Source organism: Moschus berezovskii, chromosome 26 (genome assembly GCF_049115385.1).
Source record: "Moschus berezovskii isolate FMDL1 chromosome 26, NW_MosBer_1.0, whole genome shotgun sequence".
NCBI classification, from domain to species: domain Eukaryota; kingdom Metazoa; phylum Chordata; class Mammalia; order Artiodactyla; family Moschidae; genus Moschus; species Moschus berezovskii.
The window spans coordinates 12,118,685-12,143,432 of record NC_142485.1 but is presented as its reverse complement, the minus strand read 5'-3'; the positions used below and the strand labels follow the sequence as shown (position 1 = coordinate 12,143,432).

The 24,748-nt window shown below is 48.5% G+C and overlaps 1 protein-coding gene across 2 annotated transcripts in view; it reads right to left on the bottom strand.

Moving 5' to 3' along the window:
* RAB11FIP1 (RAB11 family interacting protein 1) overlaps positions 1–18,939 on the bottom strand; it is a 34,632-nt gene extending 15,693 nt beyond the window's left edge. The window contains exons 1-2 of one of the 2 annotated variants that reach the window (XM_055416591.2): positions 18,485–18,939; positions 387–826 (exon numbers count right to left, since the gene is read on the bottom strand). In XM_055416591.2, the coding sequence (XP_055272566.2) occupies positions 387–826; positions 18,485–18,861 (817 nt within the window). In that variant the 5' untranslated portion in view covers positions 18,862–18,939. The remainder of the gene's footprint in view (positions 1–386; positions 827–18,484) is intronic. The other variant, XM_088832727.1, reaches the window with a different exon arrangement.
* Between the last annotated feature and the right edge of the window lie 5,809 nt (positions 18,940–24,748).

Sequence of the window (24,748 nt, the reverse complement as noted above, 5' to 3'; positions counted from 1 at the left end):
ACGGGAGCTCAATATAATACCTGATGAATTAATGAACTATCAGAATTTTTGTAAGGTTCTATGGTTTTATCCTTAATCTAAAAACAAAAAAAAACCAAAACAAAAACCTTGGATGCTAGCCCCAAAAGCCTGTACTAATGCTCATCAGTTATAGAGCCAGACATTATGAGAAAGGAATTTACACATTCCTAGAAACTAGAGGACTTAGAAATAGAGAAGGCTTCCTAACCTTAGTTAGTACTCTTAAGTACCCACCATCATCATCGTTACAGTAACCACCAGCATCTACACCATCCCCCTCAACACCACCAAGATTTGTTAGTTTCTTCTCTCCCAAAGCAAAGGAGGGGGAGAAGCCAAGTGAGAAGGAGGAGGAGGAGACTCACCATCCGAGGCAGAGGAGGACTCGTCCTCATCATCGTCCCCCCACCGGGACTCGAAGTCCCCAGGACGAAGCATCACTTTGTCTGACTTTGAGGTTGGCAGGATGGACATGGACTGGGAAAGCGGCGTTCTCTGCAGATTGGACTTGGAAAACAAGGTCTTGATCTTTGACTTCTTCTTCTTGTCTTTGGAAGGAGACTCGTCATCGCTGTCAGCCGAGGGCGTCGTGCGGGGGACGATGGCTGACACCGTATCGGACGCGCTGTCCTTATTCTTGCCCTTGATCTTGTCCTTCAGTTTCCCAAACGGGTTCCGAGACTTGTCTTTCATGGAAAGGTCGAACATGCTTGCTGTCATGTTGTTCCTCATAAACTGGATGTCAACCTCAATTTCTCCTCGCTCTTTATCCTTCTTCCCCGGTTTGGATTTCAAGGTGTACCACCTAGGAGGAGGAAGGCTGAGAGGTTACCTTTGAATCCAAGAGCCTAAAACAAAGTTCACAGTCCTTTATCTGGCGTCTCCTCTCTGCTACTGCCGGCCTCATATAGAGACACATCCTATGCTCCCTTCTTTGGGGAATGTGGGGAGAGGGGAGGGGAGGGGAGGGCAGAACTCGTAGTTTTATTTCTGAGAAGACATCCACTAGGCAGTACAGGATCTGATTCGTTACTCAGAGTATGAGTGATAGTCACTTAGTTGTGTCTGACTCTTTGCAACCCCACGGACTGTAGCCCGCCAGGCTCCTTTGTCCATGGAATTCTCCAGGCAAGAATACTGGAGAGGGTTGCCATTTCCTTCTCCAGTGGTACTTAGTGTATAGTCACCTAAAATCCTGATTCAGTAGAGAGTCATTTTTAAGAATATACACATTCCATCAAATCATTTCCTATGACTGGCTCTGACTGGTTTTTTCCTTCAAAGGGGTAAAACACTTACAAAGATAAAGTGCAATTTTACAAGAGTATCTCAGAGAAAAGCAAAGGTTTGTAGAACAGTCCCTGCCAGGGAGTAATGGAAACTGCAAAACAGAGTAAAAAATATCTATTAAAGAAAAAAAAAAAAAAAGTGAAATAAGCCAGAAACAAAGTGACAAATACTGCATGATTCCAGAGATGTGAGGCTTTCCCTGGGTGAAAGTGTTCATCGCTAGGTTGTGTCCAACTCTTTGCAATCCCGTGGACTAGACCCTGTCAGGCTCCTCTGTCCATGGGATTCTCCAAGTACGAATACTGGAGTGGGTTGCCATTCCCTTCTCCAGGGGATCTCACCAACCCAGGGATCGAACCTGGGTCTCCTGCACTGCAGGCAGATTCTTTACCGACTGAGCCACCAGGGTAGCTTAAGGCCCCTGACGAGTCAAATTCAGAGACAGGAAAGAGAATGGTGGGTGCCAGGCGCTGGGGGTGGGGTGAATGAGGAGCTAGTGTTTAACGGGTACAGAGTGTCAGCTGGGGGATAAAAAGTTTTGGACCTGGGTGGTGGTGACAGTGGTCCAACAATGTGAAAGTAAGTAATGCCACAGAACACGAATCATGGTTCAAATGGTCACTTCTGTTATATGCATTTTACCACAATGGGAAAAAAACAAGAAACTGAGAGGAGACACTCATCTCCAGCTTAATGACCAGAAAAAGGAATGTTTCAAGCATGATTCAAGTATTTCACTTGGTCCTTTGCAAACAACTTCACGATACAGCAAATGATACTCTATCAGCCCATGAAAAAGAAACTGCAGAGAAAGGAAACCTCTCCTTGGCATGTTCCATCGGGTGAATTGCAAAAATGTGAGCCCGGTGAGTGGCATGACTCCCACTGAACAAACAACTCCAAACACAGGGCCTCCCCACAGCCACGCCCGGGGTCACGCTCACACGCTGGGAACCACACTCTGAGGTTCTTCTCGGTGACCTATTTAAGAGCTGAGGGCTATGGACTTTAAGGAAATGATGGTTTTGCCCAAATAAACACAATTTCCTCTTTCACCTTCAGCTTGTCTTACTCACCCGGCGGATTGCTGCCCCCACTGTCTCAGCTCATTCTGCACTTAAAGGGGCAGAGGGAAGCAGAAACACACTGAGAAATGTCCTCCTTTAAGTCTCATGAGAATGGCATGAAGTGGACAGTATACCCACTTTACAGATAAGGAAAATTGAGGTTCACAAGTTAGATAACTTGTACAAGGTCTTGCAACTGTTAAAAGGCACAGTCAGGACTCTGAACCAGCTCTGCAATTTCCCCAAAGCTCCTTTCTCTACACCAAGATTCCAGTTTAGCACTCTCTTTGAACTCATCCTGGCTGGGCCATGTTTTACAATACACAGAAAAAAGGGCTGGAATTAACATTCCTTTTGAGGGAGGCTTAAGCTTCCAATTTAAATGTTCTAAATCAAAAGACAGAAGGAAAGCCCCTATCGCCAACCTCAGTCCTAAGTCACAAGACATGGTGGGAGCTTCAGTTTTGGATCTTTAGAAGAAATCGTTTAGGATTTTCAAAACTACAGTTCACAGCTGGAGGAGAAGGGAGATGCAAGGTCTTTACAGATAGCCTCGCCAGGCAGCCTAGTGTCTTTCCATTACAGTTTGCATATCTGTCATTCAGATGTTGAGAGGATTATTTGTATCTTTCTCCCCTGACAGTCATGTGCTAACGTGGTAGCCTTGGTGATGAGGAGTGGCTAGCCTTAGTAAATACCAAGGGTAGGCACCTGAAAAGGGGAAGTTGCTGAGAGCTGAACTCGGAGGCTCAAATGACCACACAGGCCACAAGGGGAGACCTCACCTCTCCACCAGGGCCTCCTCCCAGCTCTTTCACACAGCCTCTCTGCTTAGCCTTCCAGGGGATGCAAAGACTCCCGACCTTCAAAGAATACCACTTGCCCATTCCCCCGATGGGGCTGCCTTCCCCAAAGTATCAACGCCAAAGCCTGTTTATTCTGAGTGAAGCTTCAGCCAACCCCAGAATCCTCCCCCAGGGCCTATTACCACCTGATGCATGGGTTCAGTCCCTGGGCACAAGAGTGGGATTTGTTTTGGAAATTTCCAACGCCACCAGGAGGTGTGAACACACACTTCGACTGTTCCTGTCACTTATTTTCACCAGCAAACCCCAAACCAAAGGCCAGGTAGCCAAGAACAGCCACTGGGCTATCCAAGGATGTGAAAGGCAGGCTGAATCCCAGGCAGGGAGGCAGCCCCCTCTCAGTCTGTGCTGGATTTATCAAAGCTGGAAAGGAAGACAGGAACTCTTTCAGCAACATTACCCTGATCATTAAATCCACACAGCTGAAGCAAGGGAGCTTTGACACAAGCATAATTGGATAGTTCATGAAAACCATGATCCAGAAATGTCTCACCCTAAAAAATTCCAAAGCGGGACATATTTGTGGGTTTCAACGCTGAAGCATCGGTTCAGTTTTTCAGTGTTTCTGTGCGTTTGATTTTCAGTGCACTTAATTCCAGCATGTCACGGAAGTAGTTCATAAATAATCAGGTCCCAGCGTGGCCACATAGCATGTGATGTCAGCCTGGGTAGGACCCAGCACCACCCTTCACGTCAGCCCAGAAAGTTTGAGTTATCTCAGAAATTAGGGCTGGGTTTTCCCAGTACAAAGGGCAGAGTACAGACAGAAAGCCATAATTCTAATGCAGAAGGTTTATTTTTAAGCCTATATTCTTAAAAAAGTCCTGCAACCTATCAAAAAAATGAAAATAAAAGGATCCCCTCTATAAGCAATCATCTTTACTTATAATTAAAATTTTAGTTCTTCCAAAGTTAAGAGGATCTTTGAATATACAGCAAGTGACAGGATACGTGCATAAACTATATTTTAAAGTAATAACAGCAAAAAATTAAAAAAAATAAATAACAGCAATTGTTATTTTACAATGATGCTTTTATAAAATGAAGATTTTCAAGAAGACTCGTAAAAAGAACTTTTCTTAACAAATGTAAGTTTCTGATAACCTTTAGATAATACCACTAAACCAAGTAACAAGTGACAAAAATTTTGCTGTGCTGTGCTCAGTCATGTCTGACTTTTTGTGACACCACGGACTATAGCCCTCCAGGCTCCTCTGTCCCTGGAATTTTCCAGGCAAGAATACTGGAATGGGTTGCCATTTCCTACCCCAGGGGATCTTTCTGACCCAGGGATCAAACTCTCGTCTCCTGCATTGGCAGGCAGATTCTTTTATCACTGCACCACCTGGGAAGCCCAATAAATGACAAAACTCGACTGAAAAACCTGTTTACTTCATCCAGATCAACAGGAATCAATTACATAGGACTGAATGAACTGATGAGTATGGTTTACAACTTTATGACTTTGTGGAAACTATACTAACTTTAATCTTTGTTTCACAGAAAAACCTTTTCTCGTATGCTATGACCTACAACAAATTGATAAAGTATACCTCCGTAAACAAACAAAGGAAAAAGTAATAACAGGCATAGGTTAAACATTCCAATCATACAAAATGGTCCAAAATGAAAACTTTATAATCTCATGTCCCTCAGTCTTAGGAATAAACACTCAAGCAAAAAATATGCCTGTTATCCAAACAGGCTGCCCAACTGTTTGGGGGTTTTTTGGTTTGGGTCTTCTTGGTCAAACATAAGACAAGGCTAAACACTAAAAATACAGAAAAGTTCATGTAAGGCTTTTATCCTTTCTAAAAGATGTCTTATGAAGAAAGCAGCAAGGGAATGTAAAAAAAGAGAATGAACAGGATACAGGAAGGAAAACACACAGAATGCAGGACACAGGGTCTGCCTCCCGAGGGGCCTGGCTGGGGGACTAGAGTCCAGATACGCACTGTCAAATCTCCTGGGTTTTTAAACACTCAAGTTTTGAAACAGCTAAAACAACCCGACCATGCGCAATTCTCAGGGCTGGTTTGCCTCAGCATGTACGTTTCTCAGGACAAGGAAAGCTGATCCCAGGGGCCCTCCATCGGAATGTGGGCAGTGTGGTTCCTGCTCTGGGGAAATGAAAGGTCTCGCAGTGCATCCCAGCAGACGGGTGGGCTTACGGTTGTGTAAAGGACGGGCCGGTACGCCTCCAAAATAATCTGTCTGCAGCTGAAGCAGACATGTTTTTCCTTTAGAACATTCCACAGGGTAGACACAGAAAAAAAAAAAAAGACAGCTTCAGAGATTCAAGACGGAGACAGCAAAATAATGGCTACAAAGATGCGGTCCACGTGCTCTGGACGGCAGGCATTGGAAACACAGAACCAAGAGGCCAGACAGCGGGCGAGGGGACCGGCTCACCCGACGGTCACGGAGCGTCTGTTACACCGAGTCAATGGCTGTTTTTCTTTCTGATTATGAAGCGTGAGAAAATAATTAAACATGAAAAGAAATTCCATGTATACAATTTCATCACAGATAAGGACATGTGTGAAGTCATTCAGTTGTGTCCAACTCTTTGTGACTCCATGGATTGTAGCCTGCCAGACTCCTCCATCCATGGGATTTTCCAGGCAAGAATACTGAAGTGGGTTGCCATTTCCTTCTCCAGGGAATCTTCCCGACCCAGAGTTTGAACCCTGGTCTCCCGCATTGCCGGCAGACTCTTGACCCTTTGAACTACCAGGGAATCCCACAAATAAGGACTGTCATACACAAAGAAGTTTCTCAGCTAAGTGAAATCCCAAGGGGCTAAAAGAACCACCTACTTGGGGACCGGCAAAATGAATTAAGGCTCTACCCTCCCATCAGACACAGGAAGCTCCAGGAAACACAAAGGCAAAAACGACCACTAGCTCCTCGTTTCGGAGAAGGCAATGGCAAGCCACTCCAGTACTCTTGCCTAGAAAATCCCGTGGATGGAGGAGCCTGGTAGGCTGCAGTCCCTGGGGTCGCTAAGGGTCGGACACGACTGAGCGACTTCACTTTCACTTTTCACTTTCACACATTGGAGAAGGAAATGGCAACCCACTCCAGTGTTCTTGCCTGGAGAATCCCAAGGAAGGGGGAGCCTGGTGGGCTTCCGTCTATGGGGTCACACAGAGTCGGACACGACTGAAGTGACTTAGCAGCAGCAGCAGCTCCTTGTTTTAATGTGTTAGTGTTCATTTCAAGGGATCCTGTCTATATGGGCTCCAGGGTCAAGGGTGGACCGCCTAGTTCCCTTCCGGTGCAAAATCTCCACCCTGACTTGTAGCGTGAGTCATTCCCATGGTAACTGAACTTCAAGACACAGGGGATCATGGCCTCGGGTGAGGGGAGAAGCAGGAAGAACAGAACAGCACCTGAGTTTCATGTGTTTGAGATGGAGGATGCACTTGATGGAAAAATTTTAAAAATCAGTTCTTCACTGTCTTCTCCGGGGAAGAAAAATAAGGCTGAGAATCTCGCAGGGTCAGCAGAGGAGGAGGTCTAAAAGGGGCTGTGAGAAGGAGTGACTCCACGTGGGTGAAGTGTCCAGACTCTTCACTTGGTAGTACAGAAGCAATGCATAGCAAACAGGGACAAAGACATTTAATACCTATAAAACGCTTGTGGGGTGTACCCGGCAGAAGCTAAGCAGTTTAACAGGTTTTGTCACTGACCAAGGCAGCTGGTCCTCATTACCTGACTCTGAATACAGAATCACCGGTCAGCCATTCTTGCCGCCCAACTCCCCTCCCCAGCTGGGCTTTCCCATCTGCCCATCGCCAGCTACTTGCTGGGAAATTATGAAGGTTGCAAATGGTTCCTTTTTGACCCTAATCCCTGAAACAGCCATTCTGCAGCACTGAAAGTCTATCTATCTGTAGCCACCAAATTCAATCCTAAAAGGTTAGAAAATGATACGGGAAAGGAGAGATCGTATAAAAGCAGGTTGAAAATGCTTCTGATCTTCCCATACTATTTGCTCTACACAAAGTCCCTTAGAAAGTAGTTAAAGCAGGTTATAGGGAAAAAATGTTAACTGACTCGCTCTAATGCTAATTCAACCATTCCCTTTTGATGTATTTTCTTGAAGTCTTTTTCCTGCATGTTTTAACTGAGAGACTTCAGACAAGTTACTTAACTTCTCTGGTTCTTCCTCTGAAACACGGTTAAAAGCAACTACGATAAGGTGCTTACAAAGGATGTTACAAAGATTGTGTGTGCTTAGTCGCTCAGTCCGGTCCTACTCTTTGCAGCCCCATGGACTGTAGCCCACCAGGCTCCTCTGGCCATGGGGATTCTCCAGGCAATAATACTGGAGTGGGTTGCCATGCCCTCCTCCAGGGGATCTTCCCAACACAGGAATCGAACTCTGGTCTCCCACATAGGAAACGGATTCTTTACCACCTGAGCTTAAATGGCTTAATATATATGTAAAGAGCTTAGAACAGTGCCTGGCACTTAATAAACACTTGGTGTCAGCTATGATTATGACTCGGTAATAACCAGAGAACACATGCAATTCTATTTGTAGTGTGTTAAATACAGCTGTCATACAGTTCCCATATCCACCATTTTTAATGGCTGCATGACATTCGGTGAGTGCGTTTATACCACCGTTCAGCCATGCACGTGGTTCTCAGAAGGGGATTTAAGATACCAACAGTTCAGACTGACAGTATTCCTAGGGATCCACACTGACACCATCAAACACAAATAACAATGATTTGCATTTGAAGGGAGTGGGGAAGAAACTCAATTATAAAATTAGCTTGTATGATACAATTTCCAAAATTAAAAAGCAGATACAATATTTTAAAATATCATGTTGTTCAGTCGCTCAGTCGGGTCCAACTCTTTGTGATTTCATGGACTGCAGCACGCCAGGCTTCCCTGTCCTTCATGTAGTGGAGTAAAGCAATCAGTATGTAATTCTGTAATTTATCATGAGATTTAATGCCCCTCAGAACTCTTCAGAACTTCTACGGAGGTGGGGGAGACAAGAAACAGAGGGTCCCCAAATGCTTTCAGACACATGCCAAGATGACATAACTGGCTGAAGTGTAAGGGTCAAGGCATATTTTCTAAGTCGAAAGCAATACTCAACTCCTTATAGGTAAAGACTACAGGAAATAACCAAGCATCAGTATTTTAAGATTCGCTAAGGGCTTCCCTGGTGGCTCAGAGGTTAAAGAGTCTGCCTCCAATGCGGGAGACCCGGGTTCGATCCCTGGGTCGGGAAGATCCCCTGGAGAAGGAAATGGTAACCCACTCCAGTATTCTTGCCTGGAGAATCCCATGGACAGAGAAGCCTGGTAGGCTACAGTCCACAGGGTCGCAAAGAGTCGGACACAACTGAGTGACTTCACTCACTCACTCACTCACTCAAGAAACAGAAAAATTAACACATTTATGAATGTGGAAGTCTACCACTCCTGCTATCATCTAATTACCAATGCTTTACTTGACCATATCTCAAAAAGCCACAAATATTAATAGTCTAACATCAGATCAGGTATCTTGCCTTTTGCCTCAAGGTAATGTATTTTATATCATCTGCCAAAGAAGGGTCTCCGTGGGGTCCTTTGTCACTCAGGCACAGAGACCTTAAGGATGGAGAAAGGAAATGAGATGATCTGGTTCACCACCTCTTGGCCAGGACAAAAGGAGATAAACTTCAGCATGGTAGACATCAAAGAGCTTTCGGTCCTCTCTCAGTCCCCCCGACAGACTCATACTTCTTTCTTTGGGAACCCCTGGTGGGGAGCATGTGTGTTAGTCACTCAGTTGTGTCCAGTGACTCTTTGTGACCACGGTCTAGGGCCCCGCCAGGCTACTCTGTCCATGGGATTCTCCAGGCAAGAATATCGGAGTGGGTTGCCATTCCCTTCTCCAGGGGATCTTCCCAACCCAGGGATCGAACCTGGGTCTCCCGCACTGCGGGCAGAATCTTTACCGTCTGAGCCACCAGGGAAGGCTCTGCTTTCTGATGGGGAAGCAGAGCATTTGACTCATCTGGTTATCCAGGTGAGTCTCAAGGAGGAGGGAAAACAAAACACACACTGAGAGCATTTCAAAATCCTGTTCTAACAACAAACTTCAGTAAGAATGAAGAGTTCCTTTTGTGTAAGAGGAAACCCCACAGCCTAGTGCTGTGGGAGGTGTCACCCTTGAAGAAACAGCCCTGGGGCCCGCCTGTCCCTCCACAGGACACGGTACTCCAGATCACAAGAGGCCTTTTCAGACCAGGCTTTCTGGAGGCCGTGGTGGTTCTCCCCGGGCTAGCCACGTCTCTTTTAATAAACAAGAAGTTTAAAAATGAAGTGTGAAGCCGTCACACCTCTAGAAAATTTTTCTGGCATTTCTTATAAAACGTGTTCCCTCGGCTCCACTAGGGAGGGCAGCGTTCAGGAAAAGACACTTAATTCCAGCTGCCTTTTAACTCCCCGTGGGCACATTCCTAAATGTGTCCCTCAGGGACACCCTGGAGACGAAAGCCCTTGATTTCTCTCTAACAGATTATCTACACGCCTCTCTCTGCAGGAAAGGAATTTCTCGTCTCATTAGTGCTGAAAAGCGGCTCCTTTGCCAAAGGCACCAGCGAGCCCCCGAGCTGTAGGTGACCTGCTTCTCCGATGCCGAGCAGCAGCGCTGACAGGCAAGCCAGACCCCAAGTTCACACCGAGGCCACCCTCCATCTCTAATCCACTCGGCTAAATGTAAGATGGCTTAAAACTCAACTTTCAAAAACCTAAGATCATGGCATCTGGTTCCACCACTTCATGGCAAAACAGAAGGGGAAAAAGTGGAAACAGTGACAGATTTTATTTTCTTGGGCTCCAGAATCACTGCAGATGGTGACTGTAGCCATGAAATTAAAAGCCGCCTGCTCCTTGGAAGAAAAGCTATGAGAAACCCAGACAGCATATTACAAAGCAGAGACATCACTTTGCCAACAAAGGTCCGAATAGTTAAAGCTATGGATTTTCCAGTAGTCATGTATGGATGCATGTGAGAGTTGGACCATAAAGAAGGATAAGGGCCGAAGAATTGATGGTTTCAAACTGTGAGAAGACTCTTGAGAGTCCCTTTGGACTACAAGGAGATCAAACCTGTCAATCCTAAAGGAAATCAACCCTGAATATTCATCGAAAGGACTGATGCTGAAGGTGAAGCTCCAATACTTTGGCCATCTGATGCGAAGAGCTGACTCATTGGAAAAGACCCTGATGCTGGGAAAGATTGAAGGCGGGAGGAGAAGGGGATGACAGAGGATGAGATGGTTGGATGGCATCACCGACTGAATGGACATGCAACTGAGCAAACTCCGGGAGTTGATGATGGACAGGGAGGCCTGGGGTGCTGCCGTCCATGGGGTCGCAAAGAATCGGGCACGGCTGAGCGACTGAACAACAGCAAATTTTTGAAATCAGAACACTAATTTTAAACTTATTGTTTACTAAAAGAGACGTGATTAGCCCGGGGAGAACCACCACGGCCTCCAGAAAGCCTGGTCTGAAAAGGCCTCTTGTGATCCGGAGTACAGTGTCCTCTGTGACGGACAGGCGGCCCCCTGGGCTGTTTCTTCAAGGGTGCTGTCTCCCACAGCACCGGGCTGTGGGGTTTCCTCTTACACGAAAGGAACTCTTCATTCTTCCTGAAGTTTGTTGTTAGAACAGGATTTTGAAATGTTCTCGGTATGTGGTTTGTTTTTTTTTCCCTCCTCCTTGGGACTCACCTTGATAACCAGAAGAGTCAGAGGCTCTGCTTCCTGGTCGGGAAGGAAGCAGAGTCTTCCCTGGTGGCACAGAAAGTAAAGATTCTGCCTGCAGTGCGGGAGACCCAGGTTCGATCCCTGGGTCGGGAAGATCCCCTGGAGAAGGGAATGGCAACCCACTCCAGTATTCTTGCCTGGAGAGAATCCCATGGACAGAGGAGCCTTGCGGGGTCCCAGTCTGTGGGGCAGAAGTGTTTAACAAAAATTAAACACTTCTCCATGTCCCACTGGCAAATGACTGCCTGCCCTATGTCTCCAGGGACTGTAACCACTTACTTGCCCATTCAGAGTTGTCGGAACACCTGGGCTGGGTCACACAGCACATGAAGGGACAGAAGTGGGCCCTGGACAAGGGGAAAGCGGGCCAGCTAGCCTGGTCTCCTGCTGGGCCAGCTGCAGCACAAGGTCCGACCTAGGACACCTTCAGGGGAGCTCAACCTGCTCACCAAGTCTTTCCACACTGATGTTGGTTTTCTTCAAAGGCTGATCAAGGTTCTGGTTGTTAATTCTGTTGGAATCCAAAGGCCCTGAGGCTTAGAGATCCCAGTAGGCTCTGAACCAAAGGCCACTCATGGCCCGGCTGTGAGATGAAATAAGGCCTTAAATGCCTTCGAATCACTCCCTCCATTCGTGGAGGACATCTGAACCCTCTAGAGCTAAGGCATGGCCAGCATCCTTCCCAATGTACAGGGTGAGAAGCAGCTTTCTCAGACACAGAGCAATTAAAACCGGAGCAGCGAAATGGAGACCAAAGATTATTGTCCAGGGGCATGGAAGGATGTCAGCAAATACAGGTTGGAGCTGAGGACAGTTTAATAAGCATGTGTATTGTTTTCAATGCAATCATAACATTTTTAAGTTAATAACTACAATTAAAATGACAGAGATACTATTTATAAAAACCTTCCTCTGATGGCGGTTGTAGAAATACAACAGAGGTCTTTGTAATTAAAGGGAAGTTAAGCCAAACAAGGCTCTTTTGTACGTTCACCTTCCCCTGATGCGAAAACCTTTACATGGTTGGAATAGTTGACTTACTTGCCTCCAGAGTTGTGTTTTTCATTTACGGGTTTACTTCCCCTCGTGTTGTGAATTATTTTTCCTTTTCTTGGTCCTATGTTCCTTGTGGCAGTGACTCCACCTGCCGTGTTGGTGCAACTGGTGAGGTCACATCAGTTACGCTATTACAAAACAAAGACTTAGCCTGTGCTAAAACTGCAAACACTGGAGGACGCACATGTACACGCCCTGGTTTCGATGGAGTTTCCTACTCATTTGCTTCAACGGAAGACTCGACACGCAGGCATCATGGCCCATGTTGTCTTTGCCAAAACATGTTGACCTCACTCTTGTATCATGGTGACTGCTAGGGAAAGCAAGCCGTCACCGTTTCCTGGTTCACATTCAACAGCAAGTTCTCCTTATTTTATTTGTTCGTTCTTATCACTTCCTCCCGCTCACCCCCACCCACATCCAATCCACCACTAGTAAGGCCAACTGAACCTCGGAAATATTTCTGAAAGCCACCCACCTCTGTCCATGCCCACGCCTGTCACCCTACTCCTGCCAGAGCCTCCCATTCTACCTGTTGGGATCTAGGCTAGACCTGCTCCAAATCTGCTCTCCATCAGACAGCCAGACTTTCACAAACTGGATCACGTCACCCCTCTGCTTTCAACACTCAGCAGTTTCCATTGCTCTTAAAGGAAGCCCGGCCTTCCTCTTCAGCCTCAATCGAGGCAACCTCTCCAGCTTCCCAGGTCTTCCTGTCTCAGGGCCTTGCACAGGCTGCTCCCCTTTCTCTACTTTTCACTGGAAAAATTCCTCTTTATCCTCCAGGTCTCTGCCTCAGAGAGGCCATCTGCAATCTTTGCTCTTTTCTCTTATACCCTGTTCTCTTCCTCTACCACACTCATCTTTGTGTTCATCTGGGTTCAGTCCCTAAGTTGTGTCTGACTCTTTGAGACCCTGTGGACTGCAGCACCCCAGACTCCTCTGTCTTTCCCTGTCTCCCAGAGTTTGCTCCAATTCATGTCCATTGAGTTGGTGATGCCATCCAACCATCTCATCCTCTGTCACCCCCTTATCTTCTTGCCCTCAATCTTTCCCAGCGTCAGGGTCTTTTCCAATGAGTCAGCTTGTCGCATCATGTGGCCAAAGTATTAAAGCTTCAGCTTCAGCATCAGTCCTTCCAATGAATATTCATGGTGTGTTTACTATCTATCTCCCCACAAGGCTCTGGGCTTCCTGAAAGCAGGGATCACTGTTTATGCTGTCCACCCAGTGCCTCAAAAATAGTAGGTATTAAAAAATAATTACTAAAAGTGTGGATGAACTCTAAAAACAAGGTGGGGAAAGGCATTGAGAACTTTCCGCATGGCTAACTGAATGCCTTGTAAATGAAATCACCATCAAATCATATCACAAAAAGCACACCTTTCACATCACAGGAACCATGACTTTGAGGCACATTCCCCTTCTGAGTCACTCCATTCCCCCGCTGTGAACAGGCTGGGGTTACTTCTTCCAGAGCCCATAGATCACCGTCCTGGACACTGAGCTATCAGTGGGGTGGGAGGGGCCTCTGCCAGTTTGGAGGTGGGAGGGTTTCCAGTAAAGCCCCAATGTCATCTTTAAGAGGAATCTCAAAAAAACACAAATACTTAACCAGTAACAGCGTTGCTCAAATTTTCCAGTCCGTTACAAACAGCCGAGAAGTGCTTAGGAAACCCAGAGGTGCTCTCTACAAGCGCAAACACTGACGGCTCAGATTTGTGAAGCTGAGGTCTGTGCTTATCCGTGACTTCTCTGCCTCCCACTCTCCCAGAAAAACGATGCTCTCAGCCTTCTTCTTAATCACCTGAATTTCCTTTGGCAACATATTACACCATCTTACTACACTTACAGTTCTTCAAAATGTCTAAACTTTATCAGTATCCAAATCCTTTCACATGCAACCAAATTCTCTCTTGAATCTTCCAGAAAGATGAGAAAATGACCCTCCATCATTCACTGTCTCTCCATATCTGAAAGGCTATTGTTTCATCCTATCTGGTTACACAGTGGCCTTCCAGTCACCAGCCTGAACATTTATTTTAATCTGTCTTTAAGCGATCACTGCCCCCATTTTTATTGCTGTTGGTATTCTAAAAAGATGCTTGGTTTTGAGTTTGGTTTTTTTGGTCCAATCTAGGACCCCTAGCGACTCAAGACCAGACAGCAGAGAAGCCCACATGTTGGCCCCCTTACTCTGCCTCTCAGATTCATGTCTGTTTCATGATCACGGGACTTAACTGATTTCCATTTAACCAAAGATCAGCTGAGACCACAGAGAAGTATGGATGAGTCGGCCCTCTGTATCCACAGGTCCTCAGATTCAACCAAAATATCTCAAAAATATTCAAGAAAAAAAAACAAAAAGAAAAACTCTAGAAAACTCCAAAAAGCAAAACTTGGATTCACGCACTGGCAACTATTTATATAGCATTTCTATGGTATTTACAACTGCTTACAAGAAGCCTGGCATGCTGCAGTCCACGGGTTCGTAAAGAGTTAGACACAACTGAGCCACTGAACAACAACATGGCATATTATCATATTAGGTATTAAAAGTAATCTAGAGATGATTTAAAGTATACAGGAGGATGTACAAAGGTTATACACAGATATGAAGCCATTTTATATAAGGGCCTTCAGCATCCACAGATTGTGGCTTTGGGGGGGCGGGAGCTGGAACCAATCACCTTTGGATATGAGGGACAATTGCATTAATATCAATGCAAAATCAGCTCATTTCTTCTTACCTAAAGGGGCCATACACTCTTCCCTATTAAATGGATCCTATCTATATGTCCGTCTCTGTTTAGTGTTTTAAAGATATGTATCATCACACTGCCGGAGAAGGCAATGGCAAGCCACTGCAGTACTCTTGCCTAGAAAATCCCATGGATGGAGGACCCTGGTAGGCTGCAGTCCATGGGGTCGCTACGAGTCAGACATGACTGAGCGACTTCACTTTCCCTTTTTACTTTCACACATTGGAGAAGGAAATGGCAACCCACTCCAGTGTTCTTGCCTGGAGAATCCCAGGGACGGGTGAGCCTGATGGGCTGCCGTCTATGGGGTCACACAGAGTCGGACACGACTGAAGTGACTTAGCAACAGCAGCAGCATCACACTGCAGCCATGAAATTAAGACACTTGCTCCTTGGAAGAAAAGCTATGACCAACCTAGACAGCATATTAAAAAGCAGAGACATTACTTCGCCAACAAAGATCCGTCTAGTCAAAGCTATGGTTTTTCCAGTGGTCATGTATGGATGTGAGAGTTGGACTATAAAAAAAGCCAAGCACCAAAGAATTGATGTTTTTAAACTGTGGTGTTGGAGAAGACTCTTGAGAGTCCCTTGGACTGCAAGGAGATCCAACCAGTCCATCCTAAAGGAAATCAGTCCTGAATGTTCATTGGAAGGACTGATGCTGAAGCTGAAACTCCGATACTTTGGCCACCTGATGCAAAGAACTGACTCATTGGAAAACACCCTGATGCTGGCAAAGATTGAAGGCGGGAGGAGAAGGGGATGACAGAGGATGAGATGATTGTATGGCATCACCAACTCTATAGACATGAGTTTGAGTGAACTCCGGGAGTTGATGGACAGGGAGGCCTGGTGTGCTGTGATTCATGGGGTCGCAAAGAGTCGGACACGACTGAGCGACTGAATTGAACTGAACTGATCATCACCCTAATCTGAGGTCAGCAAAATCTGAGTCATTACAGAAAGCATATTCTTGTGATTCCAAATATGTGATATGTGGGGTCTTATTAAGAGAACAAATGAAAATATCAACACAGTTAGCTCTTAACACCTTGAGTTTTAACTTCTGGACCTCAACTGTTTTCTGTAAAGATTAACATACATGCACACACACATAAAACTATAGGCCAAGATGTGAGCTTTTCTTTTGATTTTGGTTTTAATGTCTAAGGTGGAGTCAAACCATTAATAATCAGTTCAAACGATCCTCCTAGCCCAAGCAGTTTCTTTCTGTTAAACTTCCACCTAACAGTGTATATCTCATGCTCCAAATCACAGCTATCTTGAGCACCCAAGTGAGGTACCAGGACATCAGACAGGCCTGGTTTAACTGAATTCCCCCCGCATCTTGGAAAGTCCCAGGAAGTGACAGATGGAAAGCTTGCAATTTTGCCTACTGCTGGAGGAGCGAAGAAGGCTTCTTTTGCAGTTAGTAAAAAATCAACTAAGCATGGTTTTCCTACAAGCTGATATTGTGACTAAGTGGTCACAAGCTCATATAATAGGGACAGTAGTAATCACCAAGGTTTAGAAGTACATCGGAGAGGATGAGAAAAATGAAGGTGCAGAGACTGAACCCTTCCTGAAATAGGGAACTTGAGGAGGTTTTCGTTCCTCCCAAAGCAGTAACAGGACCTTTTGAATCTATACATAGGGCTCCATTAATCCAGGAACCCAGAAACATCTTATAAATATCAGCTAAGTCTGGCCACAAGCTTCATCTGTACATGGGGAAACTTGGGTGTTTAGAGACAGAGCATCCTGAAGTCCAACAATGAGTCAGGGCCAGAGTGGGTACCAGACCCAGGGATCTGGAATCCCTATCTCTAGCAGGGAGATCCGATCTACTTTTCAAGGGAATAAGAAGAAACAGATGATAGAGACAGACATGATATCCACACATCTTGGGATGGGACAAGGCAAAGGACAGTAAATCCAAGGACCCAGATGTTATTTAATCAAGCAGAAAGTTAGGACTGCTTCAGCCCCTGTCAGCAAATATGCTGCTGCTCACCTTACAGCTTGTAAACTGATGCCACAAAGATACCCCATCCATCCTCACCTCTAGGCTCTCCCTTTTTATCTGATTCGAGCTCAGAAAGCCTGCTCATCTTTGGCTGGATAAAGGAAGTGGTTATAACATTTGCAAGAACCTACAGAAAAGAGAGTCTGATAACATCAAATCCTCTGGCTCTTCCTGCTTCCTTCCCAAGGGAAAGTTAAAGTACCGTTTATATCTAAAACATACAGCGTGAATCAGAGTGCTTCATAAACCACAGGAGTTAGGTGAAAACATGACTAGCATATTTAAGGTTCAGCAAAGTAACCAATTAAGCTAAGCGAGGCTGTGTGTGTGTGTATGTGCTCAGTCGTGTCCAACTCTTGTGGGACCCCACGGACTGTAGATCACCAGGCTCCTCTGTTCATGGGATTTCTGAGCCAGAATACTGGAGTGGGTTACCATTTCCTTTTCGAGGGGATCTTCCCCCACCCAGGGATGGAACCGGCATCTCCTGCATTGGCAGATGAATTCTTTACTGCTGAACCAGCGGGGAAGCCGTAAGGGAGGCTAGCGCTGGGTATACCAGATGAGCATAATCAAATGTTCCATTCCAAACACTGAGAGAAAACAAACCAGTAACACTTCAGAATGCATAGGGGTTTGCTTTGCTTTCCCTGCAGGAGTGTGATACCCTAACACAAACATCTTAAGGAGGGAGGGGAGCTACAGGTGGGCAGCCATCCTGGCCCCCGCCAACCCCCCCACTCAGTAGGACCAGAGAGAACTTTGCAAACTCCAGAGCGAAACAAGGCCTACTTTTCAGTTCAGCCTGGCTAACCACAGGCCCTGGTTCCAGCCATCACTGGGAAATCCTTACTAATTTGGGGCCGAGGGCAAACACGGTTGGTGTATTTCGGTCTGAAAGTTAAGACCAAACTGTTCTAGCATTCCGAAGGAGGGAGGGTCAACTTCTCCCGATCGACCCCTAAGGCGTTGGTGAGATGGGGGTAGGGGATAGCGCTCGCTGGGCAGCCCGCGTTCCCCTTTCCCCATCCCCCACCCCACACCCACCCCGCACAGTAACGCCCCCAGCTCGGCCCCTGAGCGAGCCTCTAGGGCTTTGGTGTCATTGGATCTAACTGCTCCAGTTGGTTTTCCCAGCGCCCCGGCCCAGCCGTTCACAGCTCGGTGTCCAGTACAATGAAATACTCAGGAGGCTTTCCACGTAAGCTAAAGCGTGCATCAAATATACACAGCTCCTCAGCTAATAAGAGGAATTCGTCGGCCCACACTTAGTTTCAATTCATCAAAAATTCATGAAGTGATTACTAAATGCCAGGCGCTGAGAGCCGTCCGGCAGATTAAAAAAAAAAAAATCCCCAGGTACCGGAACCCACCTACTGGGAGAGCCGGGGCGGGACAGCCCAAGAAAGAGAAGCTAGGCGAGAATCCTAGAACCGGCCGAGCGGGTGCGGGGATTGGCGGCGGAGGGGTTCCCCTCTGCAAAGGCGTGGCCCCGGCCGTCCCCTTGAGCAGACACATTCTGCAAGGGTCTCGGGGCTCCGGCCAGGCTTCGTGCTCGCACCGCCCGTCTCCCGGCGCTCGCCACCCGCCCGCACACTCACTGGGTCCTCCGGCGGCCCTGATCCTGGTGCAGCCGCCGCAGGTCCACCTCGGCGCGGCCCAGGAACTTGTCGAGGCCGAGCAGCGCGCGGTGCAGCACGGTGAGCTGCAGGGTAGCGGCGGCGGCGGGCGCGGCCTCGGCCGACAGCAGCGGCGGCAGCTCGAAGGTGGCCTCTTCGCGCCACACGGGCGCGCCCAGGCTGCGCTCCGACACCGAGGTGGCGTACTTCTCCTTGCCCACCTGGATCACGGCGTACGCGTCGCTCGTGCCCCCGGGACCCTTGGCCCTCAAGCCCCGCGCCTGCAGTACCGTCACCTGCACGTGCGTCGGGGACCACACGGCCCCGGGGCCCCAGCCCGCCGAGGCTGCCAGGGACATGGTGGCGGCTCCGCGACCCAACCGAAGAGGAAGGAGGTGATCGCCGCGAGCGGCGGCCTCTACGCCCGCCCCCGTCGCCGCGGCCTCTTTAAGGCTTCCGGCCACGCCCCCTCGGTGCCCCGCCCCCTGTCAGGCCCCGCCCACCGCCCCACCTGCAGGACCTGGTCGACTCCGCCCCTTAGGGCCCGGGTTGGGCCTCGCGGGCGGGGCGAGCCTTCGAGACTTCAACCCGAAGAGGTGGTCGGTTCTGTTCAGTTCACTCGCTCAGTCGTGTCCGATTCTGCGACCCCATGGACTGCAGCAGCCCGGGCTTCCCTGTCCATCACCAACTCCCGGAGCTTGCTCAACTCATGTCCATGCAGTTGGTGATGCCAAGAGGTGATGCTAAGAGGTGGAAAGTGTCCCCAGCGGCCAAAGGTCGCCCAGCCCAACCGGATCTGGCCGGAGCAGCGATTAGGGGAGTCAGACCTCATTTCCAGTCTGGTCTTGCCCTCTGGCAGGTGTCTGGCTTTGTACAGATTCCTTAGTTACCTTTGGGTCTCAGTTTCTTTATCTGTAAAATGAGAGAGCAACCACCTCAGAGGTTGCTGTAAAAAAAAAAAAAAAGTCCTGTTACCTGGCACAGGGCGAGTTCTCAATAAATGGTAGCTATGAAGTATCCGCGTGCAATGCAGGAGACGCAGGTTCGATCCCTGGGTGGGGAAGATCCGCTGGAGAAGGAAATGGCAACCCACTCAATATTCCTGCCTGGGAAATCCTATGGACAGAGGAGACTGGTGGGCTACAGTCCAAGGGGTCGCAAAAGAGTCGGACACGACTTCGCGACTAAACAACAAAAACAATGCGAGTGACTGCGAAGGCGATCCCACATTCGTTGCTCTTCCTACTTTGGCCGCTGGGGCCGTTACTCTGGAGGAAAGTCGGTTCGGGGAAGGTGCCAGGTGGGTGGCAATTGATGAGGATGTTTTGAAGGCCTGAAAAGGGGAAGGTACAAGCAGGGGGCAACTTGTGGTGGCTTGGGAGCGTTCTACTTTGCCCCACCCTCACCAAATTAGGTGAGGCCGTAAGGCTAAGTCAAGGAGGCGGACTAAAGGAGGAACTGGAAATGGGATTGCCAAACGGACCTCCTCGGGAGCAGAGGCCCTCCCCCCACCCCAGCCGCGCAGTTCCCCATTTCTCCTCGCTGGACCCTCTGCAGTCTCTCCTCGCTCTTTAACTCTGGGCTCTCTATCAGGCACTTCCTGGTTCGCAGTTTCCTTTAGACTGGCGATTCCCTTCATTTCCAATATCCTGGGGACTCAAGTATCTATTGAGCATCAGATTGCAGAGGTCACGGAAGGTTTTTAGATTTTAGAGTTAAGGAAAGGCCCAGAGAAGCAGAGAAGTGATTTGTTTAAGGCCCTACAACAGAGCCAAGATTAGAGCCCAGGATGTCTGACTCCCATCCAGTATCTCTGCTGCATCTCTTGCTTCTCTCAAATCCTCAGAACCCGAATCTTGGATTGCTGTTAGCATCCCACCTGGTCTGTAGGCTCCCTTCCTCTTGAACCACATTGCACATTGCCTGCTGGGAATTCTGCAAGGTTACCTCCCCATCAACTGCATTAACCTCAGACTTAACAGAGATTCCAAGGCATTCCTATCTGGACCCAACCCTGATTCCCTCTCCTCTATCTCCTGAACAATCTGTAGCCCAGATAAACTTCCCACTTCAGCCATTTACTCACTAGGCTGGCCCAAGGCTGCCAGGCCCACCTCTCCCTCTGGCCAACCCACATCCTATCCACTGCAAGGCTTCACTCAGATTTCTCCAAGCTTTGGCTTCCAACAGCCCCTTTCAGGGCAGGACCAGGTGGTGACTTGTTTCTTCCAGCAGAAACCTGGACACACAGCAGGTATTCAGGAAGTGCTACAGAATTAAAGACTTGGCAAATTATCCCAGTCAACCATGTTGTGCTTGCTTTTTACCATGTAAGAAAAGATGGGGCCGTCCCGTCCAGGGGCTAAGGCTCTTGCTGCAAATGCTGGTGGCCTGGGTTTGATCCCTGGTCAGGGAACTAAATCCTGCATGCCACAACCAAAGATCAAAGATGCTGCTTGCTGCAACTAAAACCTGGTGCAGCCAAATAAATAAATATCTTTAAAAAAAGAAAGAGAGAAATTAGAAGGCAGACATTTTGCCTCAGGTTTCCTCCTGAGAGGTGCTACAGTGTGGGAAAGGCCTATTTAGTACATTGTAAAATCAAATGAAAGAGGAGAGTGAAAAGGTTGGCTTGAAGCTCAACATTCAGAAAACAAAGATCTTGACATCTGGTCCCATCACTTCATGGGAAATAGATGGAAAAACAGTGGAAACAGTGTCAGACTTTATTTTTTTGGGCTCCAAAATCACTGCAGATGCTGATTGCAGCCATGAAATTAAAAGACGCTTACTCCTTGGAAAGAAAGTTATGATCAACCTTGATAATATATTAAAAAACAGAGACACTACTTTGCCAACCAAGGTCCGTCTAGTCAAGGCTATGGTTTTTCCCATGGTCATGTATGGATGTGAGAGTTGGACTGTGAAGAAGGCTGATCGCCGAAGAATTGATGCTTTTGAACTGTGGTGTTGGAGAAGACTCTTGAGAGTCCCTTGGACTGCAAGGAGGTCCAACCAGTCCATTCTAAGGGAGATCGATGCTGGGCGTTCATTGGAAGGACTGATGCTAAAGCTGAAACTGCAATACTTTGGCCACCTCATGCGACGAGTTGACTCACTGGAAAAGACTCTGATGCTGGGAAAGGTTGGGGGCGGGAGGAGAAGGGAACGACCAAGAATGAGATGGCTGAATGGCATCACCAACTCTGTGGACATGAGTTTGAGTGAACTCCGGGAGTTGGTGATGGACAGGGAGGCCTGGCGTGCTGTGATTCATGGGGTCGCGGAGAGTCGGACACGACTGAGCGACTGAACTGAACTGAACTGAAATGTTACGGTGATCGGAAGGGGAAAGGAAAGGAGGCACCAGCCATCTAAGAGGCAGGAAAACCTAGCAGAAGTCTGCTGTTTTAGTGCCATTTCCCCTGTTTGACAATCTGTTAACCTCATTCAACCCCGAGAACTTAGTTGACGCCCAACGTGTGCTGGGTGCTACAGACTGGGAGCACAAAGTCCTTTGAATGAGTCCTGGTCCCTCGGCACACCCTGATAAATGCTGTAAAGGGAGTCCTGGATTCATAAAATGCTTAGGTTATTTTGAGAAGATCGTGATTTCTCTAAGCTAGTGCATTTTTTTTTTAAATCGTAGTTTTTTACGATGTTGTGTTAATTTCTATTGTACTGGGAAGTAATTCAGTTATACACACATTCTTTTTAAAGCATTCTTTCTGTTATGGTTTATCATAGAATATTGAACATAGTTCCTCATGCTACACAGCAGGACCTTGTTGTTTATCCAGTCTAGATGTAATAGCTCACACGTATATAGTCGGTGGATTTTTATGTAGGAAGTGACATTGAGCAGGGCCCTAAAGGCGGTGGCAGATTTGACAGGCAGAGAAGGGAGCGTGGAGGAAGGGCTTTTCAGGAGAGAACAGACAGCCACAGCAAAAGTGTGGGGGCCAGGGTACCCCACTGGGGCTGGACTGTGGGATATTTCAGGAGCACCCCGGGGGTGGGTGGGGGAGATAAGACAGCCCTGGTAGACCAGCCCAGATTATGCAGAGCGTGGACACCAGGCTAAGGAGTGTGCACAGAGTGCCAGACCAGGTGAGCCGGCCTCCAGGGGACTTTGAGCAGTGGCGTGATCAGCCCGTAAGGCAGTTATGAGCAGAAGCAGCCCAGCAGCAAATAGCAGAGCAGGTCACAGCCAGATACCTGCCTTCAGCTTCACCTGGGGACTGCCTGCCTCTGGCTCTATTCCACCCCACCGCTGATCCATCCATGGTGACGATTCTAAGTTGTGGGCACGTGCTCAGTCACACAGACGTGTCTGACTCTGCAACCCCATGGACTGCAGCCCACGAGGCTCCTCTGTCCATGGGATTTTCCATGGCAAGACTATTGGAGTGGGTTGCCATTTCCTCCTCCAGGAGATCTTCCCAACTCAGGGATCGAACCCCTGTCTCCTGCGTTGGCAGATGGGTTCTTTATCACTGAGCTACCTGGGAAGCCGGTTGTACTGATTAAATAACTCATGCCATACTCCCCTCTGGTTGCCCTGCCTCCCCTACATCGCAGCTGGACGAAGAGATTTGACATCAAAACTGACCCTGGGAGTCAAGGTTTTCCTCTCCGGCCTCCTCTCCTCCCCCACCCTCACGAAGTTAGTGCCGCCCCCACAGGAGACTGAATCAGGAATGAAACCCAGCAAGACAGCCCCACAGGCTGAGTAGGACTCTGAAGCATCACTTCCCTTCAGGGAAAGGACTCGACAGAGAGGGGGCTGGGGGAGGGGAGGAGAAACCTGATGACCTCATGTGTTTGGGTTTCTGTCAGACACAAATAGTCTCTGTGGTTAAACAGAAGTGGGAGGCTGGGGGAGAAGAGCGCAGCCTCGCCACCCCCTAAAACTCCCCTCCAGATCCTTCTCTCTAGACGCCGGACACGGGCAGGGGTTAACTCAGAGGAGGGGGCCTCACAGGAGGCCGGAGTTGGAAACCCGTCAGAGGAGGGATGTCAAGAGGTCCAGCCCAGGGTGTGCTTGGGAGCTGGCTTCCTGCCCTCCACATGCCTCGGGGTGACTTACTCCCCTCCTCCAGACAGAGCATATTGTTGGTCAAGGCCGCTTGGAATGCAAGAGGCTGTCATCCTCCAGCTTTATAGACCCAGAGTCCAATTGTGGAGGCGAGGGCCCCAGCGACAAGAGCAAGGCCGGCGCCAGGCCTGTGGCCCCCCTGTCCCTGGGCCCGCTGACCACTGGCCAGCTCACTGGATTCCCCGAGTGTTTGTAAACACCTCCCACGCCTGCCCTGGGTGTGGAGGAGGGTTGACTCTCTTCCCTCTCACTCCGCCCTGCCCGGGCGCTCTGACGGGGAGAGGAAGGCGGTTCAGCAGACAAGGTGCCTGGCAGGTTGGACTGGCCGGGTCAGCCGCCTGTGTTCCCAGAGCAGCAGAGCAGAGAGGCCCAGGGTCTCTCCCTGGGCAGCGCCAGGCTTTGCAATGGGTCTCCAGCACGGATCTGCTCTTCGACTCAGCTGGAAAGCGCTCCCTTTTTGTAAGACATCATGCAGGTCCAGGCCAGGCGGGAAGCAGGGCCTGGGAACCGTAGTCATCATGGCCCTGTTAACTTAGGCCTCCCCCTCACCCCCCATCCCTGGCCCCTCGTCATCCCCCAGCAGCAGGAGCACGACCTCAGAAGTCGTCCTGGGGACCCTGGATGCGCCAAGATGCTTGCGCCCAACAGAGGATGAGACAGGGGCTGGCAGGGCTGTGTGTCTTTCTCCTTCGCCTCACTCTCTGGGGTGTGGCGACCGCCCTCCACACACATGACTCATGCACTGGGCACTGCCCAACCAGCCCTCTGGCTTCTCCTGCCCACTCGGTGGACAGAGTTTCCTTCAGAGGAGCAAGAGCCCTTCCTGGAGTCAGTGAGCACCACATTCAGGCTCTTTTTCCTGTGCCCAGGGGGCTGGGAGGAGGTTGAAACCATGGCCAAAGTACCATTTCCCTCCAATCTCCATGACAGTGTTACTTGGTTTAACAAAGCTTGCCTCACTGATAAAGCAAATGTATAGCCTTTCCAACTCATCAGGTCCCTTCAGAAAAAGCCCCCAGACCCCACCGCTGAAAGGCTACAAGGAATGTGCAGCCCTCCACCTCCCCCTTTCTGCACAAAGCTTTTCCTCCTGCCTTTTCTGGCCACACGAAGGCGTGTGGGATCTTGTTTCCCAACCAGGGATTGAA